The sequence below is a fragment of the Sander vitreus genome, chromosome 4, assembly GCF_031162955.1.
Source record: "Sander vitreus isolate 19-12246 chromosome 4, sanVit1, whole genome shotgun sequence".
NCBI lineage: Eukaryota > Metazoa > Chordata > Actinopteri > Perciformes > Percidae > Sander > Sander vitreus.
Genome location: NC_135858.1, coordinates 19,586,868 through 19,608,294, shown reverse-complemented (window position 1 = coordinate 19,608,294; position 21,427 = coordinate 19,586,868). Strand labels below are relative to the sequence as shown.

General features: G+C 40.4%; 2 protein-coding genes across 8 annotated transcripts in view; one reads left to right on the top strand and one right to left on the bottom strand.

Annotated features, from left to right (window-relative positions):
• LOC144517078 (zinc finger E-box-binding homeobox 2) overlaps positions 1-12,543 on the top strand; it is a 29,661-nt gene extending 17,118 nt beyond the window's left edge. For 2 of the 3 annotated variants that reach the window (XM_078248903.1, XM_078248905.1), the window contains exons 2-8: positions 2,510-2,797; positions 6,468-6,677; positions 7,390-7,583; positions 7,756-7,867; positions 8,099-9,618; positions 9,813-9,996; positions 10,163-12,543. In XM_078248903.1, the coding sequence (XP_078105029.1) occupies positions 2,510-2,797; positions 6,468-6,677; positions 7,390-7,583; positions 7,756-7,867; positions 8,099-9,618; positions 9,813-9,996; positions 10,163-10,785 (3,131 nt within the window). In that variant the 3' untranslated portion in view covers positions 10,786-12,543. The remainder of the gene's footprint in view (positions 1-2,509; positions 2,798-6,467; positions 6,678-7,389; positions 7,584-7,755; positions 7,868-8,098; positions 9,619-9,812; positions 9,997-10,162) is intronic. The other variant, XM_078248904.1, reaches the window with a different exon arrangement.
• A 2,404-nt stretch (positions 12,544-14,947) lies between these two features.
• arhgap9 (Rho GTPase activating protein 9) overlaps positions 14,948-21,427 on the bottom strand; it is a 49,876-nt gene continuing 43,396 nt past the window's right edge. For 4 of the 5 annotated variants that reach the window (XM_078248896.1, XM_078248899.1, XM_078248898.1 and 1 more), the window contains 5 exons: positions 21,278-21,355; positions 20,966-21,019; positions 20,078-20,212; positions 18,239-18,344; positions 14,948-16,202 (listed from right to left, as the gene is read on the bottom strand). In XM_078248896.1, the coding sequence (XP_078105022.1) occupies positions 16,016-16,202; positions 18,239-18,344; positions 20,078-20,212; positions 20,966-21,019; positions 21,278-21,355 (560 nt within the window). In that variant the 3' untranslated portion in view covers positions 14,948-16,015. The remainder of the gene's footprint in view (positions 16,203-18,238; positions 18,345-20,077; positions 20,213-20,965; positions 21,020-21,277; positions 21,356-21,427) is intronic. The other variant, XM_078248900.1, reaches the window with a different exon arrangement.

Genomic DNA, 21,427 nt, shown 5'->3' with positions numbered 1-21,427 from the left:
TTGACTCTATTTGAATCTCTATTTGCAGGCAATCCCAAACCTCCTGCACTGTTCAAAGATTTAGCTGTCCTGCTCCAACAAATTAAAAAAAAGACCAATTTGAAGGATGCAATCACTATCCAAATAAATAAATCAACGGGCCCGATAATGAAAGCCATCCCAGCGTGGTGCTGCTTTAATGACAGCACATATAGGCTCAGTGTCACTCACTGTCATGGGAGAGAAAATTAGAGCCAATTTTACGATAATCCGGACCAGATTTTTCTCTTTTTGAGCCCAGCGGTATGTCCTATCATCCCAGAAAAACTCCTGCAGGGTTGATAAGTCGACCTCAACTACATCATATAACTTCATAGCTGTCTGCTGTAGGGAAGCACATTTGATGACCAATTTCACGCCCCATAAGAGCAAGTCATTCCTCCCCATGTTAGTAGAGCAGCATGGAGCAGAGGCCTGAATGACTGGCTGAATCAGAGTTTTGCATGAGCTCACTTTTTACAGCGGTGTAATGAAGTTGGGGAAGGACATGCAACTAGATGATACAAACAGATACACATTTGATTAGCCAATATACTCATCAGAAGAGTGTGTATACATTAAGTGTTTTAGGTTTGTGTTTGCGGGCCACCCCCTTGGCAGCACTGGGTCCCTGTTTTGCTCTTTTAGTAACAAAGTGAGTGTGGGTGTGTTATCTCTGTGTGTGTGTGTGTGTGTATGTCTTCTAGATGTAAATTTGATGACTTAGATGTGCTGAAATGTCTCCACCGGTGTATAGAACAGTCTATGGCCTTTGTCGCTGTGGGCCGTAACTGAATGTGTCAAAAGCAAAATACTCATCAATTATTGCGTCCACCAGGATGTATTTGGAACGGCATAAAGTAAAATGAAAATCTTTCAAGAGGGACTGAGTGTTGTTTGACAGTTTAATGAGTAAACTTTGTTTGTGTTTTGTGAAATGTAATGAGCTGTGAAACCTTATTTACACTCTGATCTGGTGAAAAGAGGCCAAAGAGGAAAATGTATTTAAAACTAAGAAGAAGTATGGCAATGTACTGTGATTTTAATCAGACACTCATTAAAAGCCATATTTTAAAAGAAGAATTGCCCCGCTGTGTGTTGGCACAGTCCATGTCCCTCCTCGACAATGGTTTGGCTTTCTCCAATTAAATATATTTCAATGCACTGGCAAAGAGTCTATGTGTGTTCTTAAATGGCCATTACTTGGTTGTGATTAGATTTTGCCAATCAGTGAGAGGAAAACAGAGTCCTCAAAAAAAGCCTTGGAAATAAGAGCCAACAGCTGAAATCCCAGGCATGTGTTTGTGATTGTCATTTATTGTCTTTGCCATGGGAAAAAGAAGTGCGCCTTCCAGTTGTGCTGTAGCCTCTTTTAAATTACAATATGTTATTTATCATTGCTTCTTACTGCTGCACTATATCTCTGCCGCATCACAAGTCACATACCGCACATGTGCGAAGAAAGCCATAAAAACTTAAAAAAAAAAATTTAGAGATTGAGCCTAAACATGATGAAGCCTCTATTGAGTAAACATTGTTATTACAAGGACTAATACTGACATTAAAATAAAGTGTATTTTACTGAACTGACTGATCGCCAACATAACACTTCTACAAATGTCTTTTTTTAGTCAAGTCCTTATATTTGAATTCATTTTTTTTTAATGTATTTACAGTTTTATAATGAAAGCCACACTGACACACACTCTCGGTACCGTCAGAGTAAAACCATCCCGTTTACACTGAAATTGATCAGAAATGACTATTAACATTTTATATTTCTGTGTCTGAAGTTTTATATTGTGATGATAGCTCAGTGAAATATTTGAAATATCATAATTTCTAATTAGGGACCCCTTTGTTACAGTTCTGGTTCTCCTTTGCACAAATGTGTATGTGTTGCATGTTGAGCGTGTCTGCTTGTATTGATCATAATCGCATATCAAACCACACAAAGCCATATAAAATATCTCATGATAAGAAACACTGCTAACACTGTAACTGCTCTTGCCTACAGAGAATCAACACTGAAACAAATAAATAATAATACGGTTGTTCATCTTTCAAACAACTTGTAAGATAGTTTAGAATTTACTAAATTATTATTTTTTAATTTCTGTTCAGTTTTCACTGTTTGCTTTCAAGTCCTGACATACAGTATATATTTTTTTTAAATATTGTAACATTGTCTTATTGTTTTAGTCATCATCTACAACTGAAATTATAAGAAACTCATGTCTCTTGCATTTTAAATTATGTAAAAGAATAATGAATATGTATTTAGACACCACAAAATAATAATTGGCATCTCATTGAATGTAGAATATAGCCACAGGTTTATGATATTTGATTTACAATATTTTTGAAAATATAGTATGGTACATACTGTATTCCCTAATGAGCATACTTTTTACGTTTGCTGCATGGCAGTGTGAGAGTGTCTTTTGTCTCCCCCTAAATTGAATCTTTTCTGTTTTTCTCCTACTCACAGTGGATGCTGAGCAAGTGAGTTCACTGGGATCTGAGGGGAAGGATGAGGTGGGCTTGTGGAGCCTGGAGCCCCAGGACTGCCAGGAGAGCCTGGACAAGACAAGCCTGACACCTAGCGAGGGGACAGAGGAGCCTGGAAGTCCTGCTTGCTCCATGAGGCCGCACAGCCTCAGCCCCAGCAGCAGGAACTACTGGCCGCAGGTGGAGCAGGAGGCCGAGGCCGCAGAAGACGCCACCGCCGTATCCGCCACTGACAAGGAGGGAGACCAGGAACCATTGAGGATGTACTGTAAGTTCTGAAGTATAAAACTCTGTAAAAACTTTGCTATTTCAAGTTATGCCTTTATTTTTTGAATGCTTTCTGAAGAATGAAAGCCTGACCAAGCAAGTGTGTGAAATGTGATACATATACTGTGTAAGACTGCTGTGTAGGACACCACTGTGTGTGTAAACAATTTTTCTGATGCAAGACACCACCAGCCTCATGATGCCTCTCAGGGCCCTCTAGATACACCTTCACATCAGCTCCTTGAAACCATGCCTTCCCTACAAGCTGTTGCTCTTTTTCACTCTTCTCTTTGAAAAGGCAGCCTTCTGAAAGCATGACAAAAGAACTCATCCCACACAATGTCACAATATTTCCATGCATCAAAGAGGTGACGTTACGGTACTGAAATCAGCACTGCGCGACGTGAGGCTTCCCCTTTTATTTAGGAGAGATCAAAGGCTCACGTGGCTTGACTACTAACAATCACTTAGCTCCCTCGCGTCGTCTGATTTGGCCTTGCCTGATGAAGGCAAAGCTGAGTTTTTACAACAGTCAACCACACAGGCTCTTCCCTTCACCACATAAAAAACAGCTAAAAATATGCCAACATCTGCAAACATTTGAAAAATCTCCCTCAAAGTCGCTGTAAGCTGACTGGCTTGATTCATAGGATAGGAGGCGCCCTCTCTTCTTTGCATGGCTTTCTCTGTCTTTGTCATTGCACTCAAGGGCACAAATGAGAAAGAATTCTTCAAATCTAGTTTCATATCTGGCCAACTAATTCCCTGAATACATTGTTTTATCTGTCAGTCTTCAAGTAAACAATTTAGTTCCATTAGATTCAATTGCGCATACATGACTATATGCACAAGTCATGTACATTCACATAGAGTCAGCAGGCGTAGCAAACAAAAATGTAAAAGCAGCAATGCTTCAACCACACTGATGCACCTACTGACAAGAACGCTAACCAGCCTTAAAAATAATAAATTCTGTATATATATGTATGTATATATATATATATATATATATATATATATATATATATATATGCCCGTATATAGAGGTTTACTCCTCAACACAGTGAGACCGGGTTTGAGTCCAATGAGTCCAGTATGTCATTCCCCCCCCTCTCCTTTCATGTCTTCAGCTGTCCTGTGAAATAAAGACCTAAAAATGCCCCCAAAAAAATCTTAAAATAAATAAATAATAATAATAAATTCTTCAACTGGCAACTTTACTGTATTTTGTCCCAGAGGGGCAATTGTTTTTACAGCAATGCATACAATACATGAAAAGACATAGACATACAGCGCAGAAAAAACGAATACTTACGAACAGACAGACATGGACATAACAGCAGTGGCGGGCCGTGTATTTTACACCTGGGCCTTCAGTACTATCCTACAGTGATTTTAAACCACCTTTGAATAACCTCACTATGACACTAGGACATTATCATGTGGAATAAAGTGATTTAACACAAGGCTCAACACCTAGAGCGTTTCAATACACTATTGCAGAGACATGAATACACGGTGCCTGAAGCCATCACTTTTACGCAGTATGGCAGGGTGCTGCATCACATATAATCCAAATTAACGTAATTACCAAAGAAACAACAACCGGTCACATTTACTCATACAACGACCACAAAGCGATCAAAAACGCAAATAACACAATTTGGAATAGACAGGCCTACCCACAAATTCCAGCCAAGCTGCTGGGGCTCAACAACACACATGCCACTACGCACACACAAGGGCACAGAAGCCACTGACACTGCTCAAACCTTCAACACCAGCAGCAACCAATCTAAAGCAAGCAGTTATAGCTAGTAAAATTATTTTTTTTTAAATGCAGAAAAATCCATTAAACTTACCAAAAGCTGCTCATCTAGTGAAGAAAAAGTACATAGACCTTTCTTTCTTTCATTAACTTTACATCTAAAACTCGAAACAAACTTGAACTAACGTTACTGCTAAGATTATGTGATGCTAGCTAGTTTGGCTTCTCGGCTACCGTATACTAACTGGTCCGAAAAATACAGATGGACGTTTTTCACAGCAGACATTTTTGACTTGTCATAGTAGGAAAAGCACAGCTGAAATTGATAACCTTAACGATGGCTCAAGTGTCCCAGTAAGCTATTTCAGTGAGTCAGCATGCACAATACCAGGGTCTCTCCTAAGTGGAATGCAGCCATCATTAATGGTTTTGAATACACCTGTGCTTTTCCTACTATGACATGTCAACATGTCTGCCGTGAAAAAGGTCTGGATTTTTCACCCGGAGACAGCACAGAGGGGAAATATGGATAAAAGCTCTAATTTATGAAATGCACTGGAAGCCGCAAAACCGAGGGAGAGAGTAGCATGAAATTATCATCCTCATGAAATTACGGTAATAGACTTGTGGGAACGGACTTTGTAAAATACAAATTAAATTAATAATGTATATTTAAAAAAATGTATATATATATATATATATATATATATATATAATTATAAAAATATAATTTTCTGATTCTGACAATCTCTTGGACAGCAGAGAAGGCCTTGCTGGCCCTGAGGGCCCACCTTTGACGTAACACCTGCTGCCGGTCGCTGCACGAGCATGCACCCTCAATTCATCTACTTCTCAAAAAGAGAGGTCATGGAGGAATGCCATATATTAAACTGCATAATAACTGGATATGGTTTATGGTCTTTTGTGCCGTGTGTGACACTGTTCTTAACCTGTTGTTGTTGTCTGTATTGTATTTATTCTTTGCTTTTATGCTACCTTCTCTGCCGGGATTTTTATTTCTGTGGAACTTTAACCCCATTAAATAAAGGGAAAAATAATCTAATAGTTGTGTTGTCTTGTAAATGTCACTAATAAGACAGAGCTTGTGCATGTAGCCTATCAGACGTACGCATAACATTTTACAAAATGCCAGACAATGCTCAACTGTAAGAACTAACCCCTGCTAAATATATATATGTATATATATATACATATATATATGTATATATATTACCAGTCAAAGGTTTGGACATACTTTTCCATTCACTTTAATGAGAAAGTGTGTCTAAACTTTTGACTGGTACTGTATATATTTTCAGTGGTGGAAGAAGTATTCAGATCCTTTACTTAAGTAAAAGTACTAATACCACACAGTAAACATACTCTGTTACAAGTAAAAGTCCTACATTGAAAATGTTACTTAAGTACAAGTATGTAAGTATTATCAGGAAATGTACTTAAAGTATTAAAAGTAAAAGTAGTCAATGCAGAGAAATCCTCACATTTTAGAAACTGGAAACGATCAAAACTGTTCTGTCAATCAACTAATTGTTTAATCGGATAATCATTTCAGCTGTACTTGTAGGCCGTTATATTGTTGGGTAGTTTAATTTATAATAAAACATCGTATTAGATGACTTTTGTGTGCTAAAATCTTAATTTGCAAACTAACTAGTAACTAAAGCTGTCAGATTAATTTAGTGGAATCAAAATTACAATATTTCCCTCAAAAATGTAGCAGCATAGAAGTAGAAAGTGACATGAAAAGAAAAGACTCAAGTAAAGTACAAGTGACTCAAATTTGCACTGAAATACAGTACTTGAGTAAATGTACTTTGTTATTCCACCACTGTATATTTTAATGGATATTATAGTTCCTCTGTATCTTTCTCTCTGATCCCAGGTAAGAACTCAGACTCTCCGAATGCCTTTGAGGACCTGGCCCACTATGAATTTCTGGCCCAGTTGAGGAAGGCCTCTACCTCAACCAGTGTCTTGGACCACCTGAACCGCAATGGCACGGCACCGGTTTACCAGCTGGGCAGCAGACACGACGAGCTGCCACCTGCCATCTGGTCACCAGGAGCTCAGCACTGCTCACCTGAGGGAACAGGTAGGCTGATGAGGGAACAGCTGCAATGATACTAAATAGAAAAGAAATCAACAAATCTCAAAATCACTGCTCCTGACTCAGGTAGTATGTTGTTAGAATGCTGGACCTCTCAGCTGCAGGCTGACAGTTATATAGTTGTAATACAGCACACAACAGATTGTGTATGCTAATATTATTCTGAGAACATGCTTTTCACACATCAGCTTATTGACCACTAATGGTCTCATTTACACGTCTATGTTCAAACAATTCATGCATGTAATATGTTGCTTGTGGTTCAACATTTTATATCAAATATAATGTACCAAGTTTATATAAAAGGCTGTATCATAGTCAAATAGTTTATTGAGTTGAATATCGCAATACAAACATATACAATAAATAACTTAAAAACATAGAAACATTAGGGTCGAACACTATCCCATACAACATACTGTCAACACAAATAGCTACAATTACAACACTGCCATGTGTCAGTATTTTCAGGCAGGTATGCAACATACGTAATTAAGAGTTTCTTGTCTGTACCGATAAATAGTAAACTAAGATCATTTAATATCTCGCTCAATACATGCTGGGATAGGCTCCAGCCTTCCACAACCTTGAACAGGATAAGCGGTTAAGAAAATGGAAAAATTTATGGACATATTTAATAAATATGTGAACATTTCCATGGTCTGTTTAAAATGTCGCCTCTCTCTCTGGGCTCTAGACACAGAGAGGAGCCAGCAGGCCTGTCCATTCTGCCACAGGATGTGTCAGCGAGGAGCCTCTTTGAGGGACCACATCAAGTACTGTCAGGAGAGGGAGGGGGGCCACATGGTCTGTCCACTCTGTGGATACACTGCCACCCTTAGGGCACAGATGGAGCGGCACCTGGCACTTCACAACCAAGTGCAGGACAAGGTGAGATACACACAGACAGCAGAGAAACTTGTATAACTGCCGAATTATCATAACTATATTCTATGATATTTAGTATTACAAAGTCATTTGTTTGTAAATTTGTGTTGATAAAATCTTAAATTTGTCCCTAAATGTGTATCATAAAACTAACAAAAATGTCCTATCACCCTAGAGTGTCATCACTTTGGATCAAGGCATTGAGACCAGGAAGTTCAAATGTCTGCAGTGTGGGAAAGCGTTCAAGTACAAACACCACCTTAAAGAGCATCTTCGCATCCACAGCGGTGAGACGAAATAACATCAAGACAGTTGTACTCACACCCATCAATTTGCTATTGTTTCCTCTACATCACTAACCCTTACTTACTGTGCCAGTTTTATAGTATGAAATTATACATAATTTGATGTGTTGACAGGAAATAAGTTAAAATAATCCACCACAGGACAAGATAATTATGAAAAATGTTGAAGGTATTTTCAACCTACCCATATCCCGCGTGTCTGTCATCCTATAGGTGAGAAACCTTACGAGTGCTCCAACTGCAAGAAACGTTTCTCTCACTCTGGCTCCTACAGCTCCCACTTAAGTAGCAAAAAGTGCCTGAGTGGTGGAGGAAATGGAAACACAGGAGGAGCCAGCTGTGCATTTAATGGACATAGCCAAAGCTCCTACCACCACTCATTTCCAACATCTCCCTCTGCAGGCGTGGGGAGAAAAAGTACCGACAAGGGCTCTCCGTTGGCTTCACAGATCCAAGATCATACTGGGCCTCTACGTCGAATAGCAGAGGATCCTCACCAGCTTTCACTGCAAGACCCTGACCACAACCCCACAGGCTTCGCCAGAGCATCAGACTTGGCTCGGCTTTGGGATCCCTCGGCAGAGCTCTCTCTGAGGGCCAGTATACTAAAAGGGACCGCCCTGCTGCCTTATCTGCACTCTGGGACCAAGTTTGAACAGATGCTGCAGGAGATGCTTCACAGGGAGGTGAAGAAAGATGAGGATATGGACAGAGGAGGAGCAGCTGCAATGGAGGAAAGGAAGGTGATTTACAACGGAGGAGGGCCTGACAAGAAGGTGTCACCTGATGGGAGAAGAGAGGCAGTGAGGTCAGGTGATGGGGAGAGAGGTGTACTTGGGGTGACGTGTCGTTGGTGCTCCCAGCTTTTCCCCAACGTGGCGGTGCTCCTGCAGCATGAGCGCTACCTCTGCAAAATGAACCGAGATGCAGTGGAGGTGCCTGAGGGTCTTCGCAGCAAAGACCACCCCTTGCCACCTTTATTCTTTCCCAGATCTGCTCTCCAAGCGGAGAACAGCAAACCGAGTGAGGTAACCAACGGGCTCTCAGGAAACAAGTCACCATTACAGAAGCCCAGCTGGCACTCTGTACCGCAGCAGCTTTTGGTTGCAATGCACACTCCCCCACAGCCCCACCATGATGCCCTGTCCCCACGAGCATACTGGTCCGTCCAGGAAAAGGGAAGTCCAAGACAACTCATCAACCACTCCCCAGAGATGTCGTCACCTCGAGTCAGAAGAAGGGTTCCCTCTTCAGGATTTGGTTCTCCGGTCTGTATGGACCTCACCAGCTGTCCTCCTGAACTGACCTCCCCTCAGAACCAGACCAGCAGCCCATGGTCTTCACAGAACGAGCCTCTGGACCTCTCCTTGCCCAAGCAGCTCTCAGACAACGAAGGGAGAAACAAAACTGTAAATGGAAACTCAGCCAAAGGAGAGAGGAAAGAGCACAGGACCCAGCAGCTTAGGAGACCAAGTCCAACTTCACATCTCCCCCTTCACCACCACCCGGTCTACAGCGGGGCCGGAGCTCCTATGTTTCCAGGTTCCTTATATAGTGGCTTTCCTATCTTCAACCAGTCTGGTTTAGGGCTTTCAGGACATGACGGCATCACAGCGATTCCATTCAGCCAGCAAGCTAATAGCCCTGGGTTTCTCTCTCCTATGGCTTACATGGTGGATGCAGACACAGAGGTGACGCTGAAAAAGATCCACCAGGAGAGACAAGCTCTTATGGTGAGTAAGGCATCTCTTTCAGGTTGGTTTTAAAGAATGATGTGTATTTACTGAAGAACAACCTCAAATTACACCAGAAGTAGCAACACAAATACAATAAAATATCAGATTATATTGTAAAGCACTGCTATGAGAATATGTAGAATTAGAATAATATAAATCTAAATAAATGGTGATACACGTTTTCTCTGTAGGATGAGGTGTTAAGCCGTGGAGCTCTAGACTACCTCTCTCTTATGGATGAAGGACTGGAGGGAGAAGGAGGACCAGGGAGGAAAAGACTGAAGAAGACTGATGAGGGTCTTTACGCTTGTGATATTTGTGAAAAAACCTTTCAGAAGAGCAGCTCTCTGCTCCGACACAAATATGAGCACACAGGTTTGTAGCTTCTGCAAAACCACTTTAGTTATGTGCCATTTCCAGTAGTTTATAGATTACTACAATATTTGTTAAAATGTTTAAAGGAATAGTTTGTTTCCCATTGTTTACATGGACTCATGAATTCTTTGCCCTAAGATAAGCAATTTCTCTGTATTCATTACAGGTAAACGTCCTCACGAGTGCAAGATCTGCAACAAGGCCTTCAAGCATAAGCACCATCTGATTGAGCACAGCCGGCTGCACTCTGGAGAGAAACCCTACCAATGTGACAAGTGTGGCAAACGCTTCTCTCACTCCGGCTCATACTCCCAGCACATGAACCACCGCTACGCCTACTGCAGCAAAGACCAGGATCCAGATCAAGACCACGAGGAGATGCCTCTCACCCCAGTGGCAGGCGGCAATTTCAGGGGCCACCTTGCCAACGAGACCCCTCTGTCCATGGAGGATAGCCAAACTGCGCACTCCTTCCTTAGTGATTCCAGTCTGGATGGAGCTACAGAGGCCCTGAAGGAGGACGAAGAGGAGGAGGATAAAGAGGCAGGAGTTAGTGATGGTCATGTAGGAGAGGCACATGCAAGTTTGTCAGGGGCAGCAGAGGAGCTGGGACGTAGCCCCATCCAAGAATCACCTACAGGGGAGAATGGAGTGCAAAATGGTTACGATGTGGGAAACCATATTGACAATGCAGAGAGACAATTCTGGGGCCGAGACACTGAGGATCAGAATGGAAACAAATGTGAACTGAGCCTGGATTTAACGGATTTAACCAGAATAAAAAGTTAAGGTGACTTTAACAAGCAAAAACAATGCGTATACTATATATATTAAGACTTTTGATATACTTTTTCTCTCATATATACTGTATATATATACAGCTCCACTGATTTATTTTAAACTCATTTTTACAACATGAAAAAAGAACAACCAAAGCATAGATGGTCTTAAAGTGGATGAAGCCATATAAACAAAATATATGTGACAATACAAATTATAATATTTTATCATGCAAAATAGATTTGATGTACCTACAGTATTTTTTGTTTGTTTTGTGTTTGTTTTGTGTTTTTACATTTTTGTTTGCCAGGACAGCTGAAAAACATTTGGGTGACTCATCTGTGGTCATGTCACATATCCAGATGTGACATTGCAGAAATCTCACTTTTTATAAGCTTGCTGACTGTTGCACAACCCATGAAGAAGAGGCCTTTGTATTTTTATGTCCAGTATATAGTTTACTTTGTTTGAAACATTTTGACTGTTCACATAGATGCACACCAGTAAGTGGGTTATGAAACTAGGTCCCGAAGGAAAGAATCCATTGCAGGATGGAAAGACTACTGTGCACTGTAACATGCCATCAAAGTTTAAATGTTAGATGCAGCCATATCAATCAGAATCGCTTGATGCTCAATTAGTATATTTATTCTTCCTCGTGCGAGTAACATTCAATATCCTGTGGTATTATTTCATACAAATCCTTACCTCTATTTTAAGAAATGATCAATAACTTGCTAAAATGTTGTACATGAAAACACACACATGCAGCTATTACTTTGTCCCAAAGCCAGTGAAGGCTTGAGAACATATGGAAGCACTCCTTTTATCATTCATGCTGTGAAATCACAAGGTACAACCAGCTCATCTCTTCAGGTGAACTATGGTGCTCCGTGGCTTTGCCTAATCAGTAGTCTATTTAGTAGCTTAGAGCAAGCAGTAAAAAGAGGAAGGTGATTGTTTATTTATTTTTTAAACAAAAAGCAGTGGACTGTACCTTTTAAGTTGTATGCCTGGCCTGGGGACAGCCATTTCTGCATCTCTGTATGTTATTAAAGGGGGTTAAAGTGAAGTCAGTCTTTGGGGTTTTGCCTTTGAGGGAGCAATTAAAACTTGCACTGTCTCACTGTTTGTGTAATAATCACACAGAGCTGCTTTATTTTATGCTAAAATAGCTCCTATTTCTCGTAATAATTTACATGTGCTACAACCTATTTTGTCGCACATTTGGGCTGTCTGTTGAGGTCTGGCAAGAGGGCCAAGACTCAGGACACATACATCAGCTTTTAACTTCCTCTTTTTGACTGCAGTGTAGTCAACGTGAAAAGTGCCTCAGATGTACTCAGACACTGTGAGTAATGCGACAAAGCCTTGGTACGACGAGATAAGACGGTGGTGCGTGAGGTGTGACGAAGCTTGTAGCATTCATGCATACCGTGCGCAAAATAATTCTTATACTGTGTGTGTGTGTGTGTGTGTGTGTGTGTGTGTGTGTGTGTGTGTGTGTTTATCACCAAAGATATGCATATGTGACAGACCAACTGACACCCTACTCGTGCGTAGTTCCTTACCTGTTATTTCTGGGACGGAAAATAGGCAAGAAATGGTTTACTTCCACTCAGCATCTGCACCCTTTTTTATATCAAGCAGTGGCTTTTTTTATCGTTTACTGGTACCCTTTGCAACTTTTGTAATAACTTCTTTATGTATGGTTTTTGCATGTTTGTGGATATTTGTAATAAAATTGTACATACTTTGTCAGGAGAATCTTGTATTTATCAATCTGTCTATTTAAAAATCATCACCAATCAGCATTTTCTTGTGTTTTAATTGCTGTAGGCTTTACAAGACTGTAAATGTAAGATTTAAGTGTAATCATTTCACGCCAGTTTTCATTCAGTGGCTATGAAATATGCTGAATTATGAAGTTATTTCAAAAGAGAATTAAATTATCACTCAAACGTTTTGAAATTTCAGTGTTAAACACAAAAAAAACATCTTCAAGCATAAGACAGTTCTGAAGCTCGGCTGTGGCCTGGCGACTTAGTTACCCACCACAGTAAACCGTTTCCCTCACCGCTCATGATCGGCAGACTGCTTTGTTACGCTAACTTTTTTTGTGTGGCTTTCTGTGTCAGTTTGCATGATGATTCATCAGAGGTGGCTGCTTTGTGCCTGAGAACCTGTGGATGTGGCTGGAACACACAGGGGCTGAGCAGCTCTGCTGCTATTTGATACGCTGAGCTTTAGGTTAATGGTTGGTTGAGTAAACAATCGGCTAACCGTAACATTAACAAAAGTAACGGGTGACGTGGGTCAGATACTTTGGGGTGCCATGCATCAGCAGCATTTAGTCAACTGTAGCACCAACAACTGACGATGTTATGATGTTTTCTGATTGCTTGTCTGGTTTTGGGCCTGAATGTGACTAAGATGACATTTAAATGAAACTGCCTTGACTTATATTTGTATTGTACAAAAATCACCACAGTCAACAGCATCGGCATCACTTGCAACAGTGCTGCAAGACCCATCCACGAGCAACAGGTTGCCAGCTTGGGTGCTGAGCATTTCAAAGTTTCGATTCCCCATATCAACAGAGCAAGCAGACCTGACTGTAAAGAATGAACACAGCTAGGTGTATTTCACTGGTGGGCAGAGAAACTGTTCTGCAACCATAGCAACCAGGTCAATGCACCTGTGTTAGCCATGAGAGTGCAGAAGTGTCTCTTCTCTTTTCAAATGAATTGTACACAAACAACTTCATATAAGACAAAGCCATTATATACAGTAACAAAAAGGTTATTTGCCATGAGCCGTTCACAGTTCAGATTCATTAACATGCTGTATTACGATAAAGTACACTTTCAAAAGTGGTTTGGAAATTGAAATCAGTTCACGACTTATATATAATAAATACTCACACAAACTCAAAAACGTTTTGTTTTAGTTTTGCAGCAAACAAAATAACTACCTACAGATGCAAAATGACCAGGCTGTTACATTGCATCAGTCCATGCATGAAAAATCTGATGATCTGAAACAAATTTCTCCAAAGTTTTGCAGCACTTCTGCTCTTGTGCTTGCACGTTAGACTGTAAAACTGTAATTTTCATATGGATTGTTTTAAATTTATCAAGGAATATTCAGTCTGCGGTTATGTCATGAAGAAAAAAAAAAACTGAAGAAAGAAAAAAGGGCAGCATTAAAAGACAAAGTAATAGAGTTTGACTTTCACTGCCAACACACTACTGATTAGGAGGGAGGGGTGTTTGTGTCTCTGACAGACTGATTCTATTTTAGGGAGTAATTAACACCATCATACCAACTGAAATTAAACACATCACAGAGCTAGAGGCTACAGCAGTTTAATGCCACTGTGTTTTTATTAAAAGAAAAATCTCTTAAAATTTCAGAATTTGGAGAGAGAACAAAAGATACGGTTAAACTACTTTGTGAATAAATGTTTTGGAGGGTGTTATATTTCTTTGACTAATATAATAAATGGTAACATTGACTCTAGTGTGAGAAGGCTCTGGGACGCCCGTCTGTCAAAAGACCAGAAAAAAAAAACTGAGAAGCTGCAGTACTGACTGAGGGATAAATGTATAAACTGTGATGACTATGTGCATACATGCATTTGGATCGAATAAACAAGTGTGGTTGTCTATTGAAAGTTGAAAATATTTCTGTCAGTCAAATATAAGGACGACCTTGGACACACAATGATCAAAAGTTCAGACGATTCCCCATCAGTCAGCTACACATCATGGTAGTCCATCCTCACACACTCACAATACTTGAAATAATACCAACATAAAAATGAATAAATAAATTTAATAAAACTTTGCAAAATCTATGAGCTCTTCTCCTCCCCTTTGTCCCTCTTTTCTGTCTTTTTTGTCTTTTGCCAAACCCACAGTCAATATAAAATTACCAAAGCCACAAAGTGAGAGAGTGAGAGGGTTTTTGGGGAAAATCCACATTTTTTGAACATATGCATTTCCAGTTCCCCTTTTGTTCGGTTATTAAAAGCAGCATTTGCACCAATCACAGAGGATAACTCCGCCCGCTGCGCCTCTGAGGCCCACAAAACTCCACACGCAAACCCATCGCTCGGTACAAACAACCTGACAGACACATCCTGACCAAATATCAAAAACAGATCAAATCAGTTTGTTCACTTTTTTTTTTTTTTATTGCAGGAGAGTTAACAATCAGGTCCAAGCAATATTTTAACAACATACTGTTCATTTAAAAGCAAATGTATCCGTTTGAATTTGGCTAATATATATGTTTAAATTATACAGTGTATGCAAAGTGTATAACGTAATAATGTAACAATAATGTATGTAAACAGTATTTCACATATTTACAACTTCATATTTTTTTTTTTTTTTTACTTAATGTGAGGAGTTTGCACTAATAAAAATAGAAGACAGTTCCAAATTTGTCCAAAAGGTACACACACACACACACACACACACACACACACACACACAACAAAGTACAAAGGAACATTTGCTGCCCTGTTGGCACATAATCCCATCACTAAAACCGTGCTTTTATCTTTGAAGAGTTCCCCTGTTAAACTTCACATCTTCATTAAACACTGTATAACTTCAGCAGGGATGCAGTCACATTTAAATGCCCAGCCTGCTTGTTTGCATATTTTACTGTATATCTTCTGCTTTCCACTGCAGGTGGGATATGTCCATCCTTGCTGCAAGAGGTGCTGGTGCATGAGTTTTCACAGTGAGATGGTTCTGCTAAGTTTTGTTTGAGTGCCACGTTAAGACACATTCTTTCTCCCATTCCTTGATAAATAACTGATTAATACTCAGCTAGCTGGAGGAGATTTATCACGTTTATGGCTTTTATATATCCTGATCGAGTCTGAAACATCAAGAAAATGTGTCAAAGGGGGCGTCCACTCCAGCAGTAAAGAACACAGAGGCTGCAATCCACATCTGCAGTCAAAGAACACAAGTAGTGCAGCTAAAATTGGTTTGTTTTACTATTATTGTTTTAACATGGCTTTATATGGAGGCCAGATGTCATGATTAGCAGCTTTCTGTCCTGGTTCTTTTTACCCCGTAATTATCTTTTGATGTGAAACCCATTTTACACCACATGAGTCAATAGGCAAAGAGGACAAACACTGCACTACTTGTGCTTTCGTCTGATCTGGAGGAGCTTTTTGAATCCCCCCACCCTCTTCCTCCTCTGTCCATAAAGATCAAGAGGGCCCTCTTGTTCCAAAGATGTGGTCAAACTCGCTGAGGATGAGTTCCACCGCCTGGTTCTGGTAAACCATATTCACCGCCATGTTGCTGTTGTCCCGCTCTGGACGCATCAGGGTCGGACCGAACACAATGCCGATGTTCTGGGTGGTCATTCGGTTGTTGCCTGAATGCTCCAATACTCTGCAGAGAGATCAGACACAGAGAAGAAGAGATAGGTTTAATAGCGAAAATATAAACAACAAAATTAAAATAAAAAGAACAAAAATGGCTCTGGACAACGGATATTGAATTGTTGCAGCTTGTGGATTTTAATTTCTAGTCATGTTAGCCTGGTTCTAGGGATGGCAGTGTCAGTCAGCCCACCACCAAATATGTCAACTGTTGGACTGCTTGCCATGAAATCTTGCTCGGACTTTAGTGGTCTTCAGCTGATGTATCATAATGACTTTTTTTGTGATCCCCTGACATTTCCTCAAGCACCACCATGAAGTTGACATTTTAGGTTTTGAGTGAAATGTCCAAATAACTTCTGGATATATTACCATGAAATTTGGTACACACATTCAGTCCCCCCTCAGGATAAAATGTAATGTAATAACGGGTGATTTTTTCAGCCATCAAAGTCACATTTTGAATCTGTCTAATAATTTGGTTATGACCAAATACATGCAAAACTAATGCCATTCCCATCAGCCTCAGCTGTACTTTGTGTTTAGTGCTAATTAGCAAAGATGGTCAACATGGTAAACCTGCTAAACATCAGCATGTAAGCATTGTCATTGTGGGCATGTTAGCATGCTGATGTTAGCATGTAGTTCAAAGCACTGTCATGCCCAAGCACAGCCTCGCAGACTTGGCTGTACTTTATTCTTGTTTGAATTCATCTTTGGGACTGCAGACCTGCAGACACATAGATGGCTGCTAACTGCCCATATAGTGTAGCTTCATTCCTGCATTCAGCATGAAAGCTTTATACTTCTTACAAACTTTAGTTACAAAACAGTAACTAAAAGAATCAGTGTCTACCGGTGACATCTTGTTTTTGCATGCATGTTCATGTCCATGTATGTGCATTTTACAATCTAAATTTGTGCACATACAGTCAATGTCTAAATCCACCGCCTGTATCCACCTATGTTGGTGTGTGTGAGCGGTGGGGGGGGGGGGGGCAAGCGCACACGCAGGAATGGGTTTAAGCCACAGCATGAGGCATTCTTCTAAAAATGCCATTCCCACCAAGCCACAGAAGCAGCCAGCAATTGCTCAAAACTTCCACATTAAAAAGAGAGGAGGAAAAGAGAGAGAGAGGAGATTGAAGAGAGAAAAAAAAGAGCGAGGGAGGGAGAAGGCGAAGAGAGAGAAAAGAGAGAGGTTCCAGTGGTGGCGGCGGTGGTGTTGGTATGCCTTCCAGCAGACGAACCACAAGGCTCCCATGGGACCTTTGAGGCAAGGAGGAGAGCGTGGGGGGAAGGAGGAGGAGGGAGGAAAAATGAGAAAGGGATGGAAAGAGGAGGAAGAGGGGAGGAAAAGGAAGGGGAGAATTCATAGAAGACAAAGAAGAGAATGAGGAGGAAGTAAAGGAAATGAAGGTAGCAAACGAGCAGGAGAGGAGGCGACGGGGGTGATTGAGCAGGGAGATAATAAATGAGAAACAGAGCGAGGGGGGAAAGGAATGACAGCGGGGAGAAAATGAGAGAAAGACACAGAGTTGACAAATTCATGGGGCCCACCACACCCTGGCACAAACATCGGCCTCAGAACACGAACACTCACCCCTGGAGTGGAAGGAAAAACTATAGGCGGTAAAAAACACACATTTTATGTACTGTAAAAGAAACTGGCTCGCAGAACATCATACACCATTCATCTTCCTCCAACCTTTTCATCTTCACAGGGACCCAAACTTAACAACAGTGTGATCCTAGTACAGCACTGGCATACTTTGAGAGCTGTGGCCAAAGAATCCCTGACATTACTGAGAATGACAAGGAAACTACCCCCTCTTGTGGTTAGATTTAAAAAGAAAAGTTATGAGGAGGAGATTTTATTTTTCTACAAGGGCATCTGGTTCATTCCTTTGTGCCGAAATATCCCAAGGGAATATTCCGCGTTGTGAAATGTGCCAGTATCAGGGCAGACAAATGACAGAGACGGCAGAGACAAAGACAAACATCAGCAGAGATGTACCATAGGTGGTTTTATTCCCGCCCTCTCACCGTTTGAGATGGCGACACATGAACTGCAGCGTGTCATGGTTTGGAGGAGGCATGTTAAGCACCAGACACTTCAAACGATCCACTTTGTCCATGTAGTCCGACATCTCTGCAACACAGAGCAAGAGACATGCCAGATCACAAAAAAATACCATCATTTGCATTCCAGTTCATGAACTTTATTAGCATCGGAAACTTGATTCACATCCACCAACTGATATCACATGTAATCTATGAGCATTTTTTTAATACATTTTTTCTTTGATGATTTAACATTAAACTACATACAACACTGTACGGCAATAATTACAAAGGCCACATCCATGATCTAATCTGATGAAGCCGCATGCAATTATCAACTATCACCACTGCTGATCACTCCCTCTGCAGCAAAAAAGTCCCTTCATACCAATTCAATTCAATTTGATTTATGAAGAATGCATTTACATCTTATCATTTCTTATTAATGTGCAAGTTTTCTTACTGAATGTAATTGATTTATAAATGTCTGTTTATCTACTGTTTTAGGATGAGTAAAATATATGATACATGTCTGTATCACAATAGTTCATGCAAATGAATTGATGAAGAATGCAGTAAAGGAAAGGTTTGGTGATATTCTTATCTTTTTTTTTTTCAGTCAACAAATCCCAAGAAAAGATTAAAACCATGATCAGTGAATTGATCCTACTAACAACTGCTGTATGCAAGCCTGAGTTGGTTTATTCCTAAATGCAAAAGACCTACATCTGTGTTTAAAACTGTTAAAATCACCTGCTGGACTGCATGACATGTTCCTTTATTATCATGCTATAGATACTCACCAGAGCATTAAATGTCTATTAATCCACAGCTGAAAATAGTCCCCGGTAAATGCACTACTTGTTCCTTTTTGAGTAAATAAACTATATTAGTGGGTTGTATTTGACAATAGGAAAAGACAGACTGCCAAAAACAGGATAGGGAAGTGGTAAAGTAGTGAACACGTTGTTAGTTTTGGTCTTTTAATGGCATTTGTTGACAAGGAGAAAAATATAGAATAACACATATGAGTTGAGGATTATGGGAGTCATGTGAAAAAATGCAGCTAACCTGCGAGGATTTATACTCTCAGGAGTTTTATGCAGTAAAACCATCACTTCATTTGAATACAATACTGCCCAATAAATTTTAGTTTTGTCAGTATGTAATTATTCTTCTCTCGCCTTGGAAACTCATGTAATTTTCTTTTTGGGAAGCACCATTTTATATTTTACTGGGTCCATGTACATTTCATGATATATGTGGCATGGAAAAAAAGTGCTGTAAATACAGAATATTCTATAATGATGAAAATGACTTTCACCACAGTTTGACAAAGTGTGAAAGCACCCAAGTACAGAGGGGGGTGGAACTCTCTAACCCAGACTGTCCTGGTTTTGACTCATTAAAACCACATCAGTGTTGTGGGTATTCAAAATAAAAGCACAGCAGAAGAAAAACAATAAAGTGAGATTATAAAGTTACCAATGCCGACGTTCTGGAGGTTAAAAGACTGATCATGTATTTGCAACCTCCTCACTTTGACTCCAGCCAGTAACTTTTATGCCTTATATTCCCCCTTTGTCTATATGCTTTCTACAACAAAGAATCAAATAAAAAAATATAAAGGTGCTTTTAAATAGGAATTTGGTTTTTATTTCATACAAACTTTGTTAACAGATAATTGAAAAAGTTATTTAATCTCTACCTTAAGATTGATCAAAGGTAAGTGCCATTCTGTGTAAAGTGACACTCCAAATGAAGGGAGGAAGGTATATACAGTATATAAAAAATAAACTAGGGCTGAAGCTGGTCACTCACTAACTGTCTCCACGATGTCGGTGAAGAAGCCGAAGGGCACCAGGGGCTCAGGAAGCTCGCGAAAGAAAAGTTTCAAAGCTCCTGTGATGACATGAACGTCCTCCCAATCACTCTCGTCCAAATTCAGCTTCTCCTCTGAGAGACAGGGAGGGAGGAGGAGGAGGAGGGGGGAGAAATTCAGACAAACAGGGATCAGAGGAAGTGAACAAAAGGCAAGGCAATGTGAAAAAGAGAGACAAAGAGTTAGCGTGGAGTTACAGTCCCAGTATCGTTGAGTAAACAACATCAGCAGAACGGAGTGTGAATTAATGTCAGTTCTGAGGCGTAACATGACGGCTTGTAGCTGCAGGAGGGAGATAGAAGACACAGAAGCACAAACAAACACACGCAAATAAAATCCAGGCCTGACCAATGCGTCTCAGATTGCATCATAAGAACCAAAGGGAAGAAAATAAAGAGCTTTAATTGAAGTTCAATGTTTAGGATACATAAATTAGTATCTAGTGATGAGAAACATTAGTTAGTGTTAGGTATTGCAGTGGGATTAGAGTACTTCACAGTACACAAGCTGCAGCTGATTCTCCGTTTTGTCCACTTGGTGGCAGCCATGCACCGTGTGAGACGTCACTGTACAACCTGCTGCGTGTTATTACATCAGAAAACTTAAAGCAGAAAAGCCTAAAGGGACACACATACATTAAGCACATGGTAGCACAACCAGCAGACAGCTCAGTGCATGTCTGCGCTGCAGCTCAGCTCTGTGTGCCAGTCTGTTTGTGGGGAGTGTTTGATAGAGGTGTTCACATTATGCAACACATGATACACAATAACAAGCAGGCTGAGTAACACATGAAAGCGGCTGTTTTTCCCCCGTCAGTCTGAATCTACCTTGTACCAACTCCGCCGGGAACATGTAACGGCCGTCTGTAGTCACCGCTCGCTCTGCAAAAACCAACAGTTACTCAGTGGGCATCCCTCTGCGTCCACTTAATCAAAAGGGTGTCATGTAGTGGGAGTGAGACAATCAGGTTTCAAGCAGGACGTACAGTAAGTGTGTGTTGTGGTTATACAATTTCATTTGTAATCAGAATGAACAAACAGCATCATCCCTCGCAGATTTCATTCATTGTCAGAGACCAAATGAATTAGCATTAATCATTGAAACAGATCACTTTTTCCCCTGCTCCCCTTCATTCTCACCGTGGTCGACCAGGAAGCGTAGTTTCTGAATCACAGACAGGTTCCCTGATACTCTGTAGATGCCATCAGTGTCCAGTCCTGCAACATATCGTACAGAGCTGGTGAGATCACTGGTGTGCCTGGGCATCTATTCATATTATTAGTATCAAA